The 19,012-nt window shown below is 57.4% G+C and overlaps 1 protein-coding gene across 1 annotated transcript in view; it reads left to right on the top strand.

The window, feature by feature from the left end:
• The window catches only part of LOC140392936 (retinol-binding protein 1-like), a 130,748-nt gene extending 112,098 nt beyond the window's left edge, over positions 1 to 18,650 (top strand). The window contains exons 3-4 of the mRNA XM_072478717.1: positions 12,887 to 12,988; positions 18,471 to 18,650. Of these exons, the coding sequence (XP_072334818.1) occupies positions 12,887 to 12,988; positions 18,471 to 18,524 (156 nt within the window). The 3' untranslated portion in view covers positions 18,525 to 18,650. The remainder of the gene's footprint in view (positions 1 to 12,886; positions 12,989 to 18,470) is intronic.
• Positions 18,651 to 19,012: the final 362 nt, after the last annotated feature.

Genomic DNA, 19,012 nt, shown 5'->3' with positions numbered 1-19,012 from the left:
GGTCAGAGGGTCAGTGCTGAGGGAGTCCCGCACTGTCAGACGGTCAGTACTGAGGGAGTGCCGCACTGTCGGAGGGTCAGTGCTAAGGGAGCGCCGCACTGTCAGAGGGTCAGTACTGAGGGAGTGACACACATTCAGGGGGTCAGTACTGAGGGAGCCCCGCACTGTCAGAGGGTCAGTGCTGAGGGAGCCCCGCACTGTCAGAGGGTCAGTGCTGAGGGAGTCCCGCACTGTCAGAGGGTCAGTACTGAGGGAGTGCCGCACTGTCAGAGGGTCAGTACTGAGGGAGCGCCGCACTGTCAGAGGGTCAGTACTGAGGGAGCACCGCACATTCAGAAGGTCAGTGCTGAGGGAGTGCCGCACATTCAGGTGGTCAGTACTGAGGGAGCCCCGCACGGTCAGAGGGTCAGTGCTGAGGGAGTCCCGCACTGTCAGAGGGTCAGTACTGAGGGAGTGCCGCACTGTCGGAGAGTCAGTGCTGAGGGAGCGCCGCACTGTCAGAGGGTCAGTACTGAGGGAGTGACACACATTCAGGGGGTCAGTACTGAGGGAGCCCCGCACTGTCAGAGGGTCAGTGCTGAGGGAGCCCCGCACTGTCAGAGGGTCAGTGCTGAGGGAGTCCCGCACTGTCAGAGGGTCAGTACTGAGGTAGTGCCGCACTGTAGGAGGGTCGGTGCTGAGGAAGCGCTGGACTATTAGAGGGTCAGTACTGAGGGAGTGCCGCACATTCAGAGGGTCAGTACTGAGGGAGCCCCGCACTGTCAGAGGGTCAGTACTGAGGGAGCGCCGCACTGTCGGAGGGTCAGTACTAAGGGAGCGCCGCACATTCAGAGGGTCTTTACTGAGGGTGTGCCGCACTGTCGGAAGGGTTTTGTACTGAGGGAGCACCGCACATTCAGAGGGTCAGTGCTGAGGGAGCGCCACACAGTCACAGGGTCAGTACTGAGGGAGCCCCGCACTGTCAGAGGGTCAGTGTTGAGGGAGTCCGGCACTGTCAGAGGGTCAGTACTGAGGGAGTGCCGCGCTGTCGGAGGGTCTTTACTGAGGGTGTGCCGCACTGCCGGAAGGGTTTTGTACTGAGGGAGCACCGCACATTCAGAGGGTCAGTGCTGAGGAAGCGCCACACTGTCACAGGGTCATACTGAGGGCGTGCCGCACTGTCTGAGGGTCAGTACTGAGGGAGTGCCGCACATTCAGAGGGTCAGTACTGAGGGAGCCCCGCACTGTCAGAGGGTCAGTACTGAGGGAGCGCCGCACTGTCGGAGGGTCAGTACTAAGGGAGCGCCGCACATTCAGAGGGTCTTTACTGAGGGTGTGCCGCACTGTCGGAAGGGTTTTGTACTGAGGGAGCACCGCACATTCAGAGGGTCAGTGCTGAGGGAGCGCCACACAGTCACAGGGTCAGTACTGAGGGAGCCCCGCACTGTCAGAGGGTCAGTGTTGAGGGAGTCCGGCACTGTCAGAGGGTCAGTACTGAGGGAGTGCCGCGCTGTCGGAGGGTCTTTACTGAGGGTGTGCCGCACTGCCGGAAGGGTTTTGTACTGAGGGAGCACCGCACATTCAGAGGGTCAGTGCTGAGGAAGCGCCACACTGTCACAGGGTCAGTACTGAGGGAGTGCCGCACTGTCTGAGGGTCAGTGCTGAGGGAGTGCCGCACTGTCGGAGGGTCAGCACTGAGGGAATGCCGCACTGTCGGAGGGTCAGCACTGAGGGAGTGCTGCATTGTCGGAGAACCAGCACTGAGGGAGCGCCGCACTGTCAGAGGGTCAGTACTGAGGGAGCGCCGCACTGTCAGAGAGTCAGTGCTGAGGGAGTGCCGCACTGTCAGAGGGTCAGTACTGAGGAATTACCGTACTGTCGGAGGGTCAGTACTGAGGGAGAGCCGCACTGTCAGAGGGTCAGTACTGAGGGATTGCCGCACTGTCGGAGAGTCAGCACTGAGGGAGAGCCGCACTGTCAGAGGGTCAGTACTGAGGGATTGCCGCACTGTCGGAGGGTCATTACTGAGGGAGCCCCGCACTGTCAGAGGGTCAGTGTTGAGGGAGTCCGGCACTGTCAGAGGGTCTGTACTGAGGGAGTGCCGCACTGTCGGAGGGTCAGTGCTGAGGGAGCCCCGCACTGTCAAAGGGTCAGTACTGAGGGAGCGCCGCACTGTCGGAAGGTCAGTACTGAGGGAGCCCCGCACGGTCAGAGGGTCAGTGCTGAGGGAGTGCCACACTGTGAGAGGGTCAGTACTGAGGGAGCCCCGCACTGTCAAAGGGTCAGTACTGAGGGAGCGCCGCACTGTCGGAAGGTCAGTACTGAGGGAGCCCCGCACGGTCAGAGGGTCAGTGCTGAGGGAGTCCCGCACTGTCAGAGGGTCAGTACTGAGGGAGTGCCGCACTGTCGGAGAGTCAGTGCTGAGGGAGCGCCGCACTGTCAGAGGGTCAGTACTGAGGGAGTGACACACATTCAGGGGGTCAGTACTGAGGGAGCCCCGCACTGTCAGAGGGTCAGTGCTGAGGGAGCCCCGCACTGTCAGAGGGTCAGTGCTGAGGGAGTCCCGCACTGTCAGAGGGTCAGTACTGAGGGAGTGCCGCACTGTCGGAGGGTCGGTGCTGAGGGAGCGCTGCACTGTCTGAGGGTCAGTACTGAGGGAGTGCCGCACATTCAGAGGGTCAGTACTGAGGGAGCCCCGCACTGTCAGAGGGTCAGTACTGAGGGAGCGCCGCACTGTCGGAGGGTCAGTACTAAGGGAGCGCCGCACATTCAGAGGGTCTTTACTGAGGGTGTGCCGCACTGTCGGAAGGGTTTTGTACTGAGGGAGCACCGCACATTCAGAGGGTCAGTGCTGAGGGAGCGCCACACAGTCACAGGGTCAGTACTGAGGGAGCCCCGCACTGTCAGAGGGTCAGTGTTGAGGGAGTCCGGCACTGTCAGAGGGTCAGTCCTGAGGGAGTGCCGCGCTGTCGGAGGGTCTTTACTGAGGGTGTGCCGCACTGCCGGAAGGGTTTTGTACTGAGGGAGCACCGCACATTCAGAGGGTCAGTGCTGAGGAAGCGCCACACTGTCACAGGGTCAGTACTGAGGGAGTGCCGCACTGTCTGAGGGTCAGTACTGAGGGAGTGCCGCACTGTCTGAGGGTCAGTACTGAGGGAGCGCTGCACTGTCAGAGGGTCAGCACTGAGGGAGTGCTGCACTGTCGGAGGGTCAGCACTGAGGGAATGCCGCACTGTCGGAGGGTCAGCACTGAGGGAGTGCTGCATTGTCGGAGAACCAGCACTGAGGGAGCGCCGCACTGTCAGAGGGTCAGTACTGAGGGAGCGCCGCACTGTCAGAGAGTCAGTGCTGAGGGAGTGCCGCACTGTCACAGGGTCAGTACTGAGGAATTACCGCACTGTCGGAGGGTCAGTACTGAGGGAGAGCCGCACTGTCAGAGGGTCAGTACTGAGGGATTGCCGCACTGTCGGAGAGTCAGCACTGAGGGAGAGCCGCACTGTCAGAGGGTCAGTACTGAGGGATTGCCGCACTGTCGGAGGGTCATTACTGAGGGAGCCCCGCACTGTCAGAGGGTCAGTGTTGAGGGAGTCCGGCACTGTCAGAGGGTCTGTACTGAGGGAGTGCCGCACTGTCGGAGGGTCAGTGCTGAGGTAGTGCCACACTGTGAGAGGGTCAGTACTGAGGGAGCCCCGCACTGTCAAAGGGTCAGTACTGAGGGAACGCCGCACATTCAGAGGGTCAGTGCTGAGGGAGCGCCACACTGTCACGGGGTAAGTACTGAGGGAGCGCCGCACATTCAGATGGTCACTGCTGAGGGAGTTCCGCACTATCAGAGGGTCAGCACTGAGGCAGTGCCACACTGTCAGAAGGTCAGCACTGAGGTAGTGCCACACTGTCAGAGGGTCAGCACTGAGGGAGTACCGCACTGTCAGAGGGTCAGCACTGAGGGAGTGCCGCACTATCAGAGGGTCAGCACTGAGGGAGTACCGCACTGTCAGAGGGTCAGTACTGGGGGAGTGCCGCACTGTCGGAGGGTCAGCACTGAGGGAGCGCCGCACTGTAAGAGGGTCAGTACTGAGGGAGTGCCGCACTGTCGGAGGGTCAGCACTGAGGGAGCGCCGCACTGTCGGAGGGTCAGTACCGAGGGTGTGCAGCACTGTCTGAGGGTCAGTACTCAGGGAGTGCCGCACTGTCGGTGGGTGAGCACTGAGGGAGCGGCGCACTGTCAGAGGGTCAGTACTGAGGGAGTGCCGCACTGTCAGAGGGTCAGTACTGAGGGAGCGCCGCACTGTCAGAGGGTCAAGACTGAGGGAGTGCCGCACTGTCAGAGGGTCAGCACTGAGGGAGTGCCGCACTGTCAGAGTGTCAGCACTGAGGGAGTGCCGCACTGTCAGAGGGTCAGTACTGAGGGAGTGCCGCACTGTCGGTGGGTGAGCACTGAGGGAGCGGCGCACTGTCTGAGTGTCAGCAGTGAGGGAGTGCCGCACTGTCGCAAGGGCAGTTCTAAGGAAGCTCCACAATGACGGAAAGAATGGCTGAGGTGGTGGTTTCCCGTCTACCTGTGTCTGTGTCTCTGTCTCTCTCTCTCTGTCGCCACATCTACCTCTCTCTCTCTCTGCGTCTCTCTCTCTCTCTCGCTGTCTTTCCCTCTCTATCTGTCTCTCTCTCTCTCCCGCTGTCTCCCTTGTCCTTTCTCTCTTCCCCCTGCCTCCCTCACCCATCCCCCTCACCCACCTCCCTCCCCCACCTCCCTCGCCCTGTCTCCCTCCCCCTGCCTCCCTCACCCACCTCCCTACCCCAGTCTCCCTCACCCTGCCTCCCTCACCCACCTCCCTAACCCGCCTCCCTCGCCCACCACCCTCCCCCACCTCCCTCGCCCTGTCTCCCTCCCCCTGCCTCCCTCACCCACCTCCCTACCCCAGTCTCCCTCACCCTGCCTCCCTCACCCACCTCCCTCACCCACCTCCCTCACCCACCTCCCTCACGCTGCCTCCCTCACCCACCTACTTCGCCCTGCCTCCCTCACCCACCTCCCTCGCCCACCTCCCTCCCCCTGTCTCCCTCACCCTGCCTCCCTCACCCGCCTCCCTCGCCCTGTCTCCCTCCCCCTGCCTCCCTCCCCCTGCCTCCCTCACCCGCCTCCCTCACCCTGCCTCCCTCCCCCTGCCTCCCTCCCCCTGCCTCCCTCACCCACTTCCCTCACCCACCTCCCTCCCCCTGCCTCCCTCCCCCTGCCTCCCTCCCCACCTCCCTCACCCACCTCCCTCCCCCGCCTCCCTCACGCTGCCTCCCTCCCCCTGCCTCCCTCACCCACCTCCCTCACCCACCTCCCTCCCCCTGCCTCCCTCCCCCTGCCTCCCTCCCCCTGCCTCCCTCACCCGCCTCCCTCCCCCTGCCTCCCTCCCCCTGCCTCCCTCCCCCTGCCTCCCTCACCCACTTCCCTCACCCACCTCCCTCCCCCTGCCTCCCTCCCCTGCCTCCCTCCCCCACCTCCCTCACCCACCTCCCTCCCCCGCCTCCCTCCCCCTGCCTCCCTCCCCCTGCCTCCCTCACCCACCTCCCTCACCCACCTCCCTCCCCCTGCCTCCCTCCCCCTGCCTCCCTCACCCACCTCCCTCGCCCACCTCCCTCGCCCACCTCCCTCCCGCTGCCTCCCTCACCCACCTCCCTCCTCCTGCCTCCCTCACCCTGCCTCCCTCACCCACCTCCCACGCCCACCTCCCTCCGCCTTCCTCCCTCCCCCTGTCTCCCTCACCCTGCCTCCCTCACCCGCCTCCCTCGCCCTGTCTCCCTCCCCCTGCCTCCCTCCCCCTGCCTCCCTCCCCCTGTCTCCATCACCCACCTCCCTCCCCCTGCCTCCCTCTCCCTGTCTCCCTCACCCTGCCTCCGTCACCCGCCTCCCTCTCCCTGTCTCCCTCCCCCACCTTCCTCCACTTGCCTCCCTCCCCCTGCATCCCTCTCTTGCCACCCTCACCCTGCCTCCCTCCCCCTGTCTCCCTCACCTGCCTCCCTCCCCCACCTCCCTCCCCCTGTCTCCCTCACCCTGCCTCCCTCACCTGCCTCACTTGCCCTGTCTCCCTCCCCCTGCCTCCCTCTACCTGCCTCCCTCCCCCTGTCTCCGTCACCCACCTCCCTCCCCCTGCCTCCCTCCCCCTGTCTCCCTCACCCTGCCTCCCTCCCCCTGCCTCCCTCTACCTGCCTCCCTCCCCCTGTCTCCGTCACCCACCTCCCTCCCCCTGCCTCCCTCCCCCTGTCTCCCTCACCCTGCCTCCCTCACCCGCCTCCTCCCCCTGTCTCCCTCCCCCACCTCCCTCCCCTTGCCTCCCTCTCCCTGCCTCCCTCACCCTGCCTCCCTCACCCTGCCTCCCTCCCCCTGTCTCCCTCACCCACCTCCCTCACCCGCCTCCCTCCCCCACCTCCCTCGCCCTGTCTCCCTCACACTGCTTCCCTCACCCACCTCCCTCACCCGCCTCCCTCGCCCAACTCCCTCCCCCACCTCCCTCGCCCTGTCTCCCTCACCCTGCCTCCCCCCCCCCCTCCCTCACCCACCTCCCTCGCCCTGCCTCCCCCCCCCCCTCCCTCACCCACCTCCCTCGCCCACCTGTCTCCCCCTGTCCCCCTCACCCTGCCTCCCTCACCCGCCTCCCTCGCCCTGTCTCCCTCCCCCTGCCTCCCTCCCCCACCTGTCTCCCCCTGTCCCCCTCACCCTGCCTCCCTCACCCGCCTCCCTCGCCCTGCCTCCGTCCCCCTGCCTCCCTCACCCACCTCCCTCCCCCTCCCTCCCTCCCCCACCTCCCTCCCTCCCCCACCTCCCTCTCCCACCTCCCTCTCCCTGCCTCCCTCCCCCTGCCTCCCTCCCCCTGCTTTCCTCACCCACCTCCCTCACCCACCTCCCCCCCGCCTCCCTCCCCCTGCCTCCCTCCCCCTGCCTCCCTTACCCACCTCCCTCGCCCGCCTCCCTCCCCCTGCCTCCCTCACCCACCTCCCTCCTCCTGCCTCACTCACCGTGCCTCCCTCACCCACCTCCCTCGCCCACCTCCCTCCCCCTGCCTCCCTCCCCCTGCCTCCCTCACCCGCCTCCCTCGCCCTGTCTCCCTCCCCCTGCCTCCCTCCCCCTGTCTCCGTCACCCACCTCCCTCCCCCTGCCTCCCTCCCCCTGTCTCCCTCACCCTGCCTCCCTCACACGCCTCCCTCCCCCTGTCTCCCTCCTCCACCTCCCTCCCCTTGCCTCCCTCCCCTGCCTCCCCTGCCTCCCTCACCCTGCCTCCCTCCCCCTGTCTCCTTCACCCACCTCCCTCCCCTGTCTCCCTCAGCCACGTCCCTCGCCCTGTCGCCCTCCCCCTACCTCCCTCCCCCTGCCATCCTCCCCCGGCCTCCCTCACCCACCTCCCTCACCCACCTCCCTCACCCTGCCTCACTTCCAAGCCTCCCTCCCCCTGCCTCCCTCCCTCCCCCTGCCTCCCTCACCCACCTCCCTCACCCTGCCTCCCTCAACCACCTCGCTCGCCCTGCCTCCCTCACCCTGCCTCCCTCACCCACCTCCCTCACCCTGCCTCCCTCACACTGCCTCCCTCCCCCTGCCTCCCTCATCCTGCCTCCCACATCCTGCCTTCCTACACCATCTCCCTCACCCTGCCTCCCTCGCTCTCATTCTGCCTCCCTCTCTAATCTCTGCCCCTCTCTCTCCCTGCCAGTCTCACTCTCTCTCTCTCTGCCTCTCTCTCTCTCTCATTCTGATTCCCTCTCTCTCTCTCGCTCTCTCTCCCTGCTTCCCTCTATTTTTCTCTCTGCCTGCCTCCCTCCCTCTCTCTGCCTGCCTCTCTCTCTCTCTCCCTCTCTCTCTCTCTGTCTCTCTCTCTCTCTGCCTCCCTCTCTCTCTCTCTCCCTCTCTCTCTCTCTGTCTCTCTCTCTCTCTGCCTCCCTCTCTCTCTCTCTGCATTTCTCTCTCTGTACTATTCCCACACTCTCTGCTGTTGGTATCTCTCTCTGACAGAGTAACATCCTGCAGGTCAGTGCCACTGTGGCTCAGTGACTGAGGGATGGAGAGGGTGCAGTTGTTGTTGGAGGAGCTGAGGGTGAGCCCTGAGCAGGAGGACATGCTTGGAAAGATAACTCAGATCTCTCTCACAGAGACGCTCAGATTCAGTCCCATGAACACAGACACTGGCCCAGTAACACAGGCTACAAACTGAGGGAGCGCCGCACTGTCAGAGGGTCAGTACTGAGGGAGCCCTGCACTGTCGGAGGGTCAGTACTGAGGGAGTGCCGAGGGTTGTAATCTCGGGATTACTCCCTGTGCCACGTGCCAGTGAGGCTAGAAATAGGAAGATAGAGCAGACAAACACGTGGCTAAACAGCTGGTGTAGGAGGGAGGGTTTCCGTTATCTGGACCACTGGGAGCTCTTCCGGGGCAGGTGTGACCTGTATAAGATGGACGGGTTGCATCTAAACCGGAGAGGCATAAATATCCTGGCCGCGAGGTTTGCTAGTGTCACACGGGAGGGTTTAAACTAGTATGGCAGGGGGGTGGGCACGGGAGCAATAGGTCAGAAGGTGAGAGCATTGAGGGAGAACTAGGGAATAGGGACAGTGTGGCTCTGAGGCAGAGCAGACGGGGAGAAGTTGCTGAACACAGCGGGTCTGGTGGCCTGAAGTGCATATGTTTTAATGCAAGGAGCATTACGGGTAAGGCAGATGAACTTAGAGCTTGGATTACTACTTGGAACTATGATGTTGTTGCCATTACAGAGACCTGGTTGAGGGAAGGGCAGGATTGGCAGCTAAACGTTCCAGGATTTAGATGTTTCAGGCGGGATAGAGGGGGATGTAAAAGGGGAGGCGGAGTTGCGCTACTTGTTCGGGAGAATATCACAGCTATACTGCGAGAGGACACCTCAGAGGGCAGTGAGGCTATATGGGTAGAGATCAGGAATAAGAAGGGTGCAGTCACAATGTTGGGGGTATACTACAGGCCTCCCAACAGCCAGCGGGAGATAGAGGAGCAGATAGGTAGACAGATTTTGGAAATGAGTAAAAACAACAGGGTTGTGGTGATGGGAGACTTCAACTTCCCCAATATTGACTGGGACTCACTTAGTGCCAGGGGCTTAGACGGGGCGGAGTTTGTAAGGAGCATCCAGGAGGGCTTCTTAAAACAGTATGTAAACAGTCCAACGAGGGAAGGGGCGGTACTGGACCTGGTATTGGGGAATGAGCCCGGCCAGGTGGTAGATGTTTCAGTAGGGGAGCATTTTGGTAACAGTGACCACAATTCAGTAAGTTTTAAAGTACTGGTGGACAAGGATAAGAGTGGTCCGAGGATGAATGTGCTAAATTGGGGGAAGGCTAATTGTAACAATATTAGGCGGGAACTGAAGAACATAGATTGGGGGCGGATGTTTGAGGGCAATACAACATCTGACATGTGGGAGGCTTTCAAGTGTCAGTTGAAAGGAATACAGGACAGGCATGTTCCTGTGAGGAAGAAAGATAAATACGGCAATTTTCGGGAACCTTGGATGACGAGTGATATTGTAGGCCTCGTCAAAAAGAAAAAGGAGGCATTTGTCAGGGCTAAAAGGCTGGGAACAGACGAAGCCTGTGTGGCATATAAGGAAAGTAGGAAGGAACTTAAGCAAGGAGTCAGGAGGGCTAGAAGGGGTCATGAAAAGTCATTGGCAAATAGGGTTAAGGAAAATCCCAAGGCTTTTTACACGTACATAAAAAGCAAGAGGGTAGCCAGGGAAAGGGTTGGCCCACTGAAGGATAGGCAAGGGAATCTATGTGCGGAGCCAGAGGAAATGGACGAGGTACTAAATGAATACTTTGCATCAGTATTCACCAAAGAGAAGGAATTGGTAGATGTTGAGTCTGGAGAAGGGGGTGTAGATAGCCTGGGTCACATTGTGATCCAAAAAGACGAGGTGTTGGGTATCTTAAAAAATATTAAGGTAGATAAGTCCCCAGGGCCTGATGGGATCTACCCCAGAATACTGAAGGAGGCTGGAGAGGAAATTGCTGAGGCCTTGACAGAAATCTTTGGATCCTCGCTGTCTTCAGGGGATGTCCCGGAGGACTGGAGAATAGCCAATGTTGTTCCTCTGTTTAAGAAGGGTAGCAAGGATAATCCCGGGAACTACAGGCCGGTGAGCCTTACTTCAGTGGTAGGGAAATTACTGGAGAGAATTCTTCGAGACAGGATCTACTCCCATTTGGAAGCAAATGGACGTATTAGTGAGAGGCAGCACGGTTTTGTGAAGGGGAGGTCGTGTCTCACTAACTTGATAGAGTTTTTCGAGGAGGTCACTAAGATGATTGATGCAGGTAGGGCAGTAGATGTTGTCTATATGGACTTCAGTAAGGCCTTTGACAAGGTCCCTCATGGTAGACTAGTACAAAAGGTGAAGTCACACGGGATCAGGGGTGAACTGGCAAGGTGGATACAGAACTGGCTAGGCCATAGAAGGCAGAGGGTAGCAATGGAGGGATGCTTTTCTAATTGGAGTGCTGTGACCAGTGGTGTTCCACAGGGATCAGTGTTGGGACCTTTGCTGTTTGTAGTATATATAAATGATTTGGAGGAAAATGTAACTGGTCTGATTAGTAAGTTTGCAGACGACACAAAGGTTGGTGGAATTGCGGATAGCGATGAGGACTGTCTGAGGATACAGCAGGATTTAGATTGTCTGGAGACTTGGGCGGAGAGATGGCAGATGGAGTTTAATCCGGACAAATGTGAGGTCATGCATTTTGGAAGGGCTAATGCAGGTAGGGAATATACAGTGAATGGTAGAACCCTCAAGAGTATTGAAAGTCAAAGAGATCTAGGAGTAGAGGTCCACAGGTCATTGAAAGGGGCAACACAGGTGGAGAAGGTAGTCAAGAAGGCATACGGCATGCTTGCCTTCATTGGCCGGGGCATTGAGTATAAGAATTGGCAAGTCATGTTCCAGCTGTATAGAACCTTAGTTAGGCCACACTTGGAGTATAGTGTTCAATTCTTGTCGCCACACTACCAGAAGAATGTGGAGGCTTTAGAGAGGGTGCAGAAGAGATTTACCAGAATGTTGCCTGGTATGGAGGGCATTAGCTATGAGGAGCGATTGAATAAACTCGGTTTGTTCTCACTGGAACGAAGGAGGTTGAGGGGCGACCTGATAGAGGTATACAAAATTATGAGGGGCATAGACAGAGTGGATAGTCAGAGGCTTTTCCCCAGGGTAGAGGGGTCAATTACTAGGGGGCATAGGTTTAAGGTGAGAGGGGCAAGGTTTAGAGTAGATGTACGAGGCAAGTTTTTTACGCAGAGGGTAGTGGGTGCCTGGAACTCGCTACCGGAGGAGGTGGTGGAAGCAGGGACGATAGGGACATTTAAGGGGCATCTTGACAAATATATGAATAGGATGGGAATAGAAGGATACGGCCCCAGGAAGTGTAGAAGATTGTAGTTTAGTGGGGCAGTTTGGTCGGCACGGGCTTGGAGGGCCGAAGGGCCTGTTCCTGTGCTGTACATTTCTTTGTTCTTTGTTCTTTGTCAGAGGATCAGTACTGAGGGAGCCCTGCACTGTCGGAGGATCAGTACTGAGGGAGTGCCACGCTGTCAGAGGGTCAGTACTGAGAGAGCTTTGCACTGTTGGAGGGTCAGTACTGAGGGAGCCTCGCACTGTCAAAGGGTCAGTACTGAGGGAGTGCCGCACTGTCAGTGGGTCAGTACTGAGGGAGTGCCACACTGTAAGAGGGTCAGTGCTGAGGGAGTCCCGCACTGTCAGAGGGTCAGTTCTGATGGAGTGCCGCACTGTCAGAGGGTCAGTACTGAGGGAGCGCCACACTGTCAGAGGGTCAGTACTGAGGGAGCGCCGCACTGTCAGAGGGTCACCACTGAGGGAGCGCCGCTCTGTCAGAGGGTCAGTACTGAGGGAGTGCCGCACTGTCAGAGGGTCAGTTCTGAGGGAGGGCCACACTGTCGGAGGGTCAGTACTGAGGGAGTGCCGCACAGTCAGAAGGTCAGTACTGAGGGTGTGCCGCACTGTCAGAGGGTCAGTCCTGAGAGAGCGCCGCACTGTCGGAGGGTCAGTAATGAAGGAGTATTGCATTGTCCTTGATTGAGTAACTGATCGAAGGTCAGTTTTGAGCGAGCGCTGCTCTCAAAATGGGTCAGTACCGAGGGAAGGCCGTACTGTCAGAGGATCTGTGCTGGAGGTGCATTGCACTGTCAGAGGGTCAGTACCGAGGGAGCGCTGCACTTTCAGAAGGTCAGTACTGAAGGAGCTCCGCACAGTCGGAGGGTCAGGACTGAGGGAGCGCCGTACTGTCGGAGGGTCAGTACTGAGGGAGTGCTGCCCTGTCGGAGGGTCAGTGCTGAGGGATGCCGCACTGTCGGAGGGTCAGTACTAAAAGAGTGCCGCACTGTCAGGTGGTCAGTACTGAGGGAGGCCGCACTGTCTGAGGGTCAGTACTGAGGGAGTGCTGCACTGTCGGAGGGTCAGTACTGAGGGAGTGCCGCACTGTCAGGTGGTCAGTACTGAGGGAGAGCTGCCCTGTCGGAGGGTCAGCACTGAGGGAGTGCTGCACTGTCAGAGAATCAGTACTGAGGGAGTGCCGCACTGTCAGGTGGTCAGTACTGAGGGAGAGCTGCCCTGTCGGAGGGTCAGTACTGAGGGAGCGCTGCACTGTCAGAGGGTCAGTACTGAGGGAGTGCCGCACTGTCAGGTGGTCAGTACTGAGGGAGAGCTGCCCTGTCGGAGGGTCAGTACTGAGGGAGTGCTGCACTGTCGGAGGGTCAGTACTGAGGGAGAGCTGCCCTGTCGGAGGGTCAGTACTGAGGGAGAGCTGCCCTGTCGGAGGGTCAGTACCGAGGGAGCGCCGCAATTTCTTCTGGGATTTGTGAGTTTCACCATTTCATTTCCAGACAACAATTTCTTGGGACGGTGATCGACTGATCTGCTCACAGAGGGGCGAGAAGAGAGACCGAGGTTGGACCCACTGGCTCGAGGGAAACACTCTTCACCTGGTGAGTGATTGTATCGCTAAAACGTCCTCACCGTCAGAGAAGAGGCCCTGGAGGCCCATTTGCATTCTCCCTATCATCTGTAGAGCATCCTGTTTTCCTGGCCTATTTTCTGGGCCCCATGTTAGTCAGGGCGTTCTATTCTTCACCATGGTCCAGGCCTTGTTTATAGGTTTCCTGAGGCCCAGGCATCTTCTATCTGCTGCTGAATGCCCCAAGCCTGTTGCTGTAGGCAACACATTTGACCAAGTCTGGTCTCTAAGCCTCACATTTTCCCAGGCTGGTCCTGTGGGATTCTTGATGCCCAGATCCTGTCTATCGGCATCTCTGTGTCCATGAACCCTTTTTCTAAGCCTCACATTGCCTATGGCCTTGTCTGAAGGCCTCAGTTGGTCCCACGGCAAGACCGTAACCACCCTGGAATCCCTGACTTGGTCTCCAGGCCTAACATTATCCCAGGATCTGTCTCTGGAGCTGATGTGTCCCAGACTCCTTTTTATTGGCTTCACCTTGCCCAGTCCTGACATTGGTCCAGCTCTATTTTTGCTTGTTTCTTTGGACGTGGGGCTTCGCTGGTTAGGCCAGCATTTAATGCCCATCCCCATTAACAAAGGTGATGTTGAGCTGCCTCCATGTCTAGAGTCAACAGCCCTGTCTGTAGGCCTGATGTTGGCCCACAAGGCCTGGTCTATTGGCCTCAGATTGTCCAGGGTCTCATCTATAGGCCTTAGTGTATCCAGGGTCTGGTCTTTAGAACATAGAACATACAGTGCAGAAGGAGGCCATTTGGCTCATCGAGTCTGCACGGACCCACTTAAGCCCTCACTTCCACCCTGTCCCCATAACCCAATAGCCCCTCCTAACCTTTTTTTGGTCACTAAGGGCAATTTATCACGGCCAGTCCACCTAACCTGCACGTCTTTGGACTGTGGGAGGAAACCGGAGCACCCGGAGGAAACCCACGCAGACATGGGGAGAACGTGCAGACTCCGCACGGACAGTGACCCAGCGGGAAATTGAACCTGGGAAGCCACAGTGCGATCCACTTGTGCTACCGTGATGTCCAGGTTTAGGCCTCAGGTTGTCCAAGGCCTGTTCTATAGGCCTCATCTTGCCACAAGGCCTGGTCTATAGACCTCATGTTAAACATAAAGCCTGGTCTACAGGCCTTGGGCTGTCCAGGGCATGGTCTATAGCACTCAGGTTTTCCAAGACCTGATCTATGGATCTCAGGTTTTCCAGTGCCTGGTCCATAGGCCTCACATTGCACACATGGCCTGGTCACTAAGCCTTAGATTGCCCAGGGCTGGTTTGTAGGCCCAGGCTATCCACAAGGTCTAGTCTCTTGGCCTTAAGTTTCTCACAAGACCTTGTCTATAGGCCTCAGTTTATCTAGGGCTTCATCTATGGGCCTCAGGTTGCCTTTGGCCTGGTTCATAGGCCTCATGTTGCCCAAAGAGGCCTGGTCTATAGGCCACAGGTTGTCCGTGCCTGCTCTACAGGCCTCAGGTTGTCGCAGGCCTGGTCCATAGGATTCATGATGCCCAGGTCGCCTTGTCTATAGGCCTCAGGTTGTTCACAATGCCTGGTCTATAGGCCTCAGGTTGGCTGGGAAATGGTCTGTAGGCCTCATGTAGCCCACAAGGCCTGGAATTTAGGCCTCAGGCTGACTCAGCCTGGTCTACGGGTCTCAGGTTGTCCCGGGCCTGGTCTATGAGTCTCAGGTTGTCCCAGGCCTGATCTATAGGCCTCAGGTTGTCCAGAGTCTGTCCTATAGGCTTCAGATTGTCCACAGGGTCTGGTTTATAGACCTCAGGTTATCCAGGGTCTGGTCTATGGGCCTCAGGTTTCCCAGGCCTATAGGACTCATGTTGCCCACAATGTCTGGTATATAGGTCTCAGGTTGTCTTAGGTCTTGTCTATAGGCTTCAGGTTGCCCACATAGCCTGTCTACAGGTCTCAGGTTACCCAGCGCTTGGTCTATAGTCCTCAGGTTAATAGAACATAGAACATAGAACAATACAGCGCAGTACAGGCCCTTCGGCCCACGATGTTGCACCGAAACAAAAGCCATCCAACCTACACTATGCCATTATCATCCATATGTTTATCCAATAAACTTTTAAATGCCCTCAATGTTGGCGAGTTCACCACTGTAGCAGGTAGGGCATTCCACGGCCTCACTACTCTTTGCGTAAAGAACCTACCTCTGACCTCTGTCCTATATCTATTACCCCTCAGTTTAAAGTTATGTCCCCTCGTGCCAGCCATATCCATCCGCGGGAGAAGGCTCTCACTGTCCACCCTATCCAACCCCCTGATCATTTTGTATGCCTCTATTAAGTCTCCTCTTAACCTTCTTCTCTCCAACGAAAACAACCTCAAGTCCATCAGCCTTTCCTCATAAGATTTTCCCTCCATACCAGGCAACAACCTGGTAAATCTCCTCTGCACCCGCTCCAAAGCCTCCACGTCCTTCCTATAATGCGGTGACCAGAACTGTACGCAATACTCCAAATGCGGCCGTACCAGAGTTCTGTACAGCTGCAACATGACCTCCCGACTCCGGAACTCAGTCCCTCTACCAATAAAGGCCAACACTCCATAGGCCTTCTTCACAACCCTATCAACCTGGGTGGCAACTTTCAGGGATCTATGTACATGGACACCTAGATCCCTCTGCTCATCCACACTTTCAAGAACTTTACCATTAGCCAAATATTCCGCATTCCTGTTATTCCTTCCAAAGTGAATCACCTCACACTTCTCTACATTAAACTCCATTTGACACCTCTCGGCCCAGCTCTGCAGCTTATCTATATTCCTCTGTAATCTGCTACATCCTTCCACACTATCGACAACACCACCGACTTTAGTATCGTCTGCAAATTTACTCACCCACCCTTCTGCGCCTTCCTCTAGGTCATTGATAAAAATGACAAACAGCAACGGCCCCAGAACAGATCCTTGTGGTACTCCACTTGTGACTGTACTCCATTCTGAACATTTCCCATCAACCACCACCCTCTGTCTTCTTTCAGCTAGCCAATTTCTGATCCACATCTCTAAATCACCCTCAATCCCCAGCCTCCGTATTTTTTGCAATAGCCTACCGTGGGGAACCTTATCAAACGCTTTGCTGAAATCCATATACACCACATCAACTGCTCTACCCTCGTCTACCTGTTCAGTCACCTTCTCAAAGAACTCAATAAGGTTTGTGAGGCATGACCTACCCTTCACAAAGCCATGCTGACTATCCCTGATCATATTATTCCTATCTAGATGATTATAAATCTTGTCTCTTATAATCCCCTCCAAGACTTTACCCACTACAGACGTGAGGCTCACTGGCCTATAGTTGCCGGGGTTGTCTCTGCTCCCCTTTTTGAACAAAGGGACCACATTTGCTGTCCTCCAGTCCTCTGGCACTATTCCTGTAGCCAATGATGACATAAAAATCAAAGCCAAAGGTCCAGCAATCTCTTCCCTGGCCTCCCAGAGAATCCTAGGATAAATCCCATCAGGTCCCGGGGACTTATCTATTTTCAGCCTGTCCAGAATTGCCAACACCTCTTCCCTACGTACCTCAATGCCATCTATTCTATTAGCCTGGGGCTCAGCATTCTCCTCCACAACATTCTCTTTTTCCTGAGTGAATACTGACGAAAAATATTCATTTAGTATCTCGCCTATCTCTTCAGACTCCACACACAATTTCCCATCCCTGTCCTTGACTGGTCCTACTCTTTCCCTAGTCATTCGCTTATTCCTGACATACCTATAGAAAGCTTTTGGGTTTTCCTTGATCCTTCCTGCCAAATACTTCTCATGTCCCCTCCTTGCTCGTCTTAGCTCTCTCTTTAGATCCTTCCTCGCTACCTTGTAACTATCCATCGCCCCAACCGAAACTTCACACTTCATCTTCACATAGGCCTCCTTCTTCCTCTTAACAAGAGATTCCACTTCCTTGGTAAACCACGGTTCCCTCGCTCGACGCCTTCCTCCCTGTCTGACCGGTACATACTTATCAAGTACACGCAGTAGCTGATCCTTGAACAAGCCCCACTTATCCAGTGTGCCCAACACTTGCAGCCTACTTCTCCACCTTATCCCCCCAAGTCACGTCTAATGGCATCATAATTGCCCTTCCCCCAGCTATAACTCTTGCCCTGCGGTGTATACTTATCCCTTTCCATCATTAACGTAAACGTCACCGAATTGTGGTCACTGTCCCCAAAGTGCTCTCCTACCTCCAAATCCAACACCTGGCCTGGTTCATTACCCAAAACCAAATCCAACGTGGCCTCGCCTCTTGTTGGCCTGTCAACATATTGTTTCAGGAAACCCTCCTGCACACACTGAACAAAAAACGACCCATCTATTGTACTCGAACTATATCTTTTCCAGTCAATATTTGGAAAGTTAAAATCTCCCATAATAACTACCCTGTTACTTTCACTCATATCCAGAATCATCTTCGCCATCCTTTCCTCTACATCCCTAGAACTATTAGGAGGCCTATAAACTATTAGGAGGCCTATAGGTTATCCAGAGCCTAGTCTATGGGCCTCAGGTTGTCCCAGGCCTGGTCTATAGGACTCATGTTATCTTGTCGATCGGCCTCATAATGCCCATAAGGCCTGTTTGTAGGTCTCAGGTTATAGGCCAGAGGCTGTCCAGGGCCTTGTCTATATGCCTCAGGCTGTCCCACAAGGCCTGGTCTTTGGCTCAGGCTGAGCCACAAGGCATGGTCTATCGGTCTCACGTTGGCCCACAAGGACTGATCATTTTGTTTGGGAACTAGGGCGCGATTCTCCCAGCCCTGCGCCACACCGCCCTGACGGCGGCGCGCGATTCTCTGAGGTGTGGAGAGTCGCGCCATTTGCGCCGGCGCGTTTGGCGCGGCGCCGGTTGCGGGCCGCTGTACGAGGCCAGGCCGCCGATTCTCCGGCCCGCATGGGCCGAGCAGCCGCGCGGAAAAAGCAGAGTCCCGCCGGCGTCGTCCACACCTGGTCGCTGCTGGCCGGAACTCTGCGTGAAGGGTCGGGGGCGCGGGCTCTGGGGGGAGGGGAGGTGGGCTCGATGGGATCTGGTACGCGATCGGGGCCCACCGATCGGTGGGCCGGCCTCTCCCCCCCCCCCCCCCCCCCAACCCCACCCCGGGCCTACTTTGTTGCGCGTCCGGCCCAGAACCCCCGTGCCATGTTGCGTCGGGGCCGGCGCGTTCCGCAAAGCCACTGCGCATGGACGGGTGGCGCCGCCCCCAGTGCGCGCCAGGAAGTGAGACTGACCTCTCCGGTCTCTTCAACGAGCGTAAAATTCCACATCCTGTGACTGCTGAAGCCAATCTGGCATTCACGACGGCGCGGACACTGTGTCCCGCGATCGGAGATTGCGCCCCTCTGGGCCTGCAGGCATCAGGATTATTGGGGCATAGGCCGGTCCTTCTCTGAAGCTGCTCATGTTGTCTTTGTCTTGACAGGAGTTGCGGGTTGAGGGGGTGGTGGCCAAACAGGAGTTCCGGAGAAAGAAGTGACGACGACACCAGGCTGCGACGGCGTCCATTCCCTGCCTGCCAGCAGCTCTTTGACGTCTGTGTAACGCTCCGCGCCAATGCCGCACGTTCGAGGATGGAACTCTCAATAAAACTCTGAAGTTCGAATGCTCGTGGGAAAACTTTGTGCTTCCACCCTAGCCCCTGGTACACACTGCACAGCCCATCGTGGTACCCTGATGGCCCAGACACAAGGTGCTGAGAGGCCCCAGGCTCCATTCTTGACCTGGTGTGGAGGGTGGAGCTTAGGCTTGAACCAGCCCTGAATCAGGGTCCCAGGAATGACAAAATATATACCTCCCTGAATGGGAGATGTCTCTCTCTCCCTCCCTCTCTCTCTCTCTCTGTGTCCCCGGCTCTCTCTGTGCCCCCCTCTCTCTGTCCCCAACTCTCTCTGTCCCCGTCTCTCTCGGTGCGTCTCCCTCTGTTCCCGTCTCTCTCGGTCCGTCTCTCTCTGTCTCCCCTCTCTC

The sequence above is a fragment of the Scyliorhinus torazame genome, chromosome 16 (genome assembly GCF_047496885.1).
Source record: "Scyliorhinus torazame isolate Kashiwa2021f chromosome 16, sScyTor2.1, whole genome shotgun sequence".
Lineage (NCBI taxonomy): Eukaryota > Metazoa > Chordata > Chondrichthyes > Carcharhiniformes > Scyliorhinidae > Scyliorhinus > Scyliorhinus torazame.
This window is presented reverse-complemented; position numbering and strand designations above follow the sequence as displayed.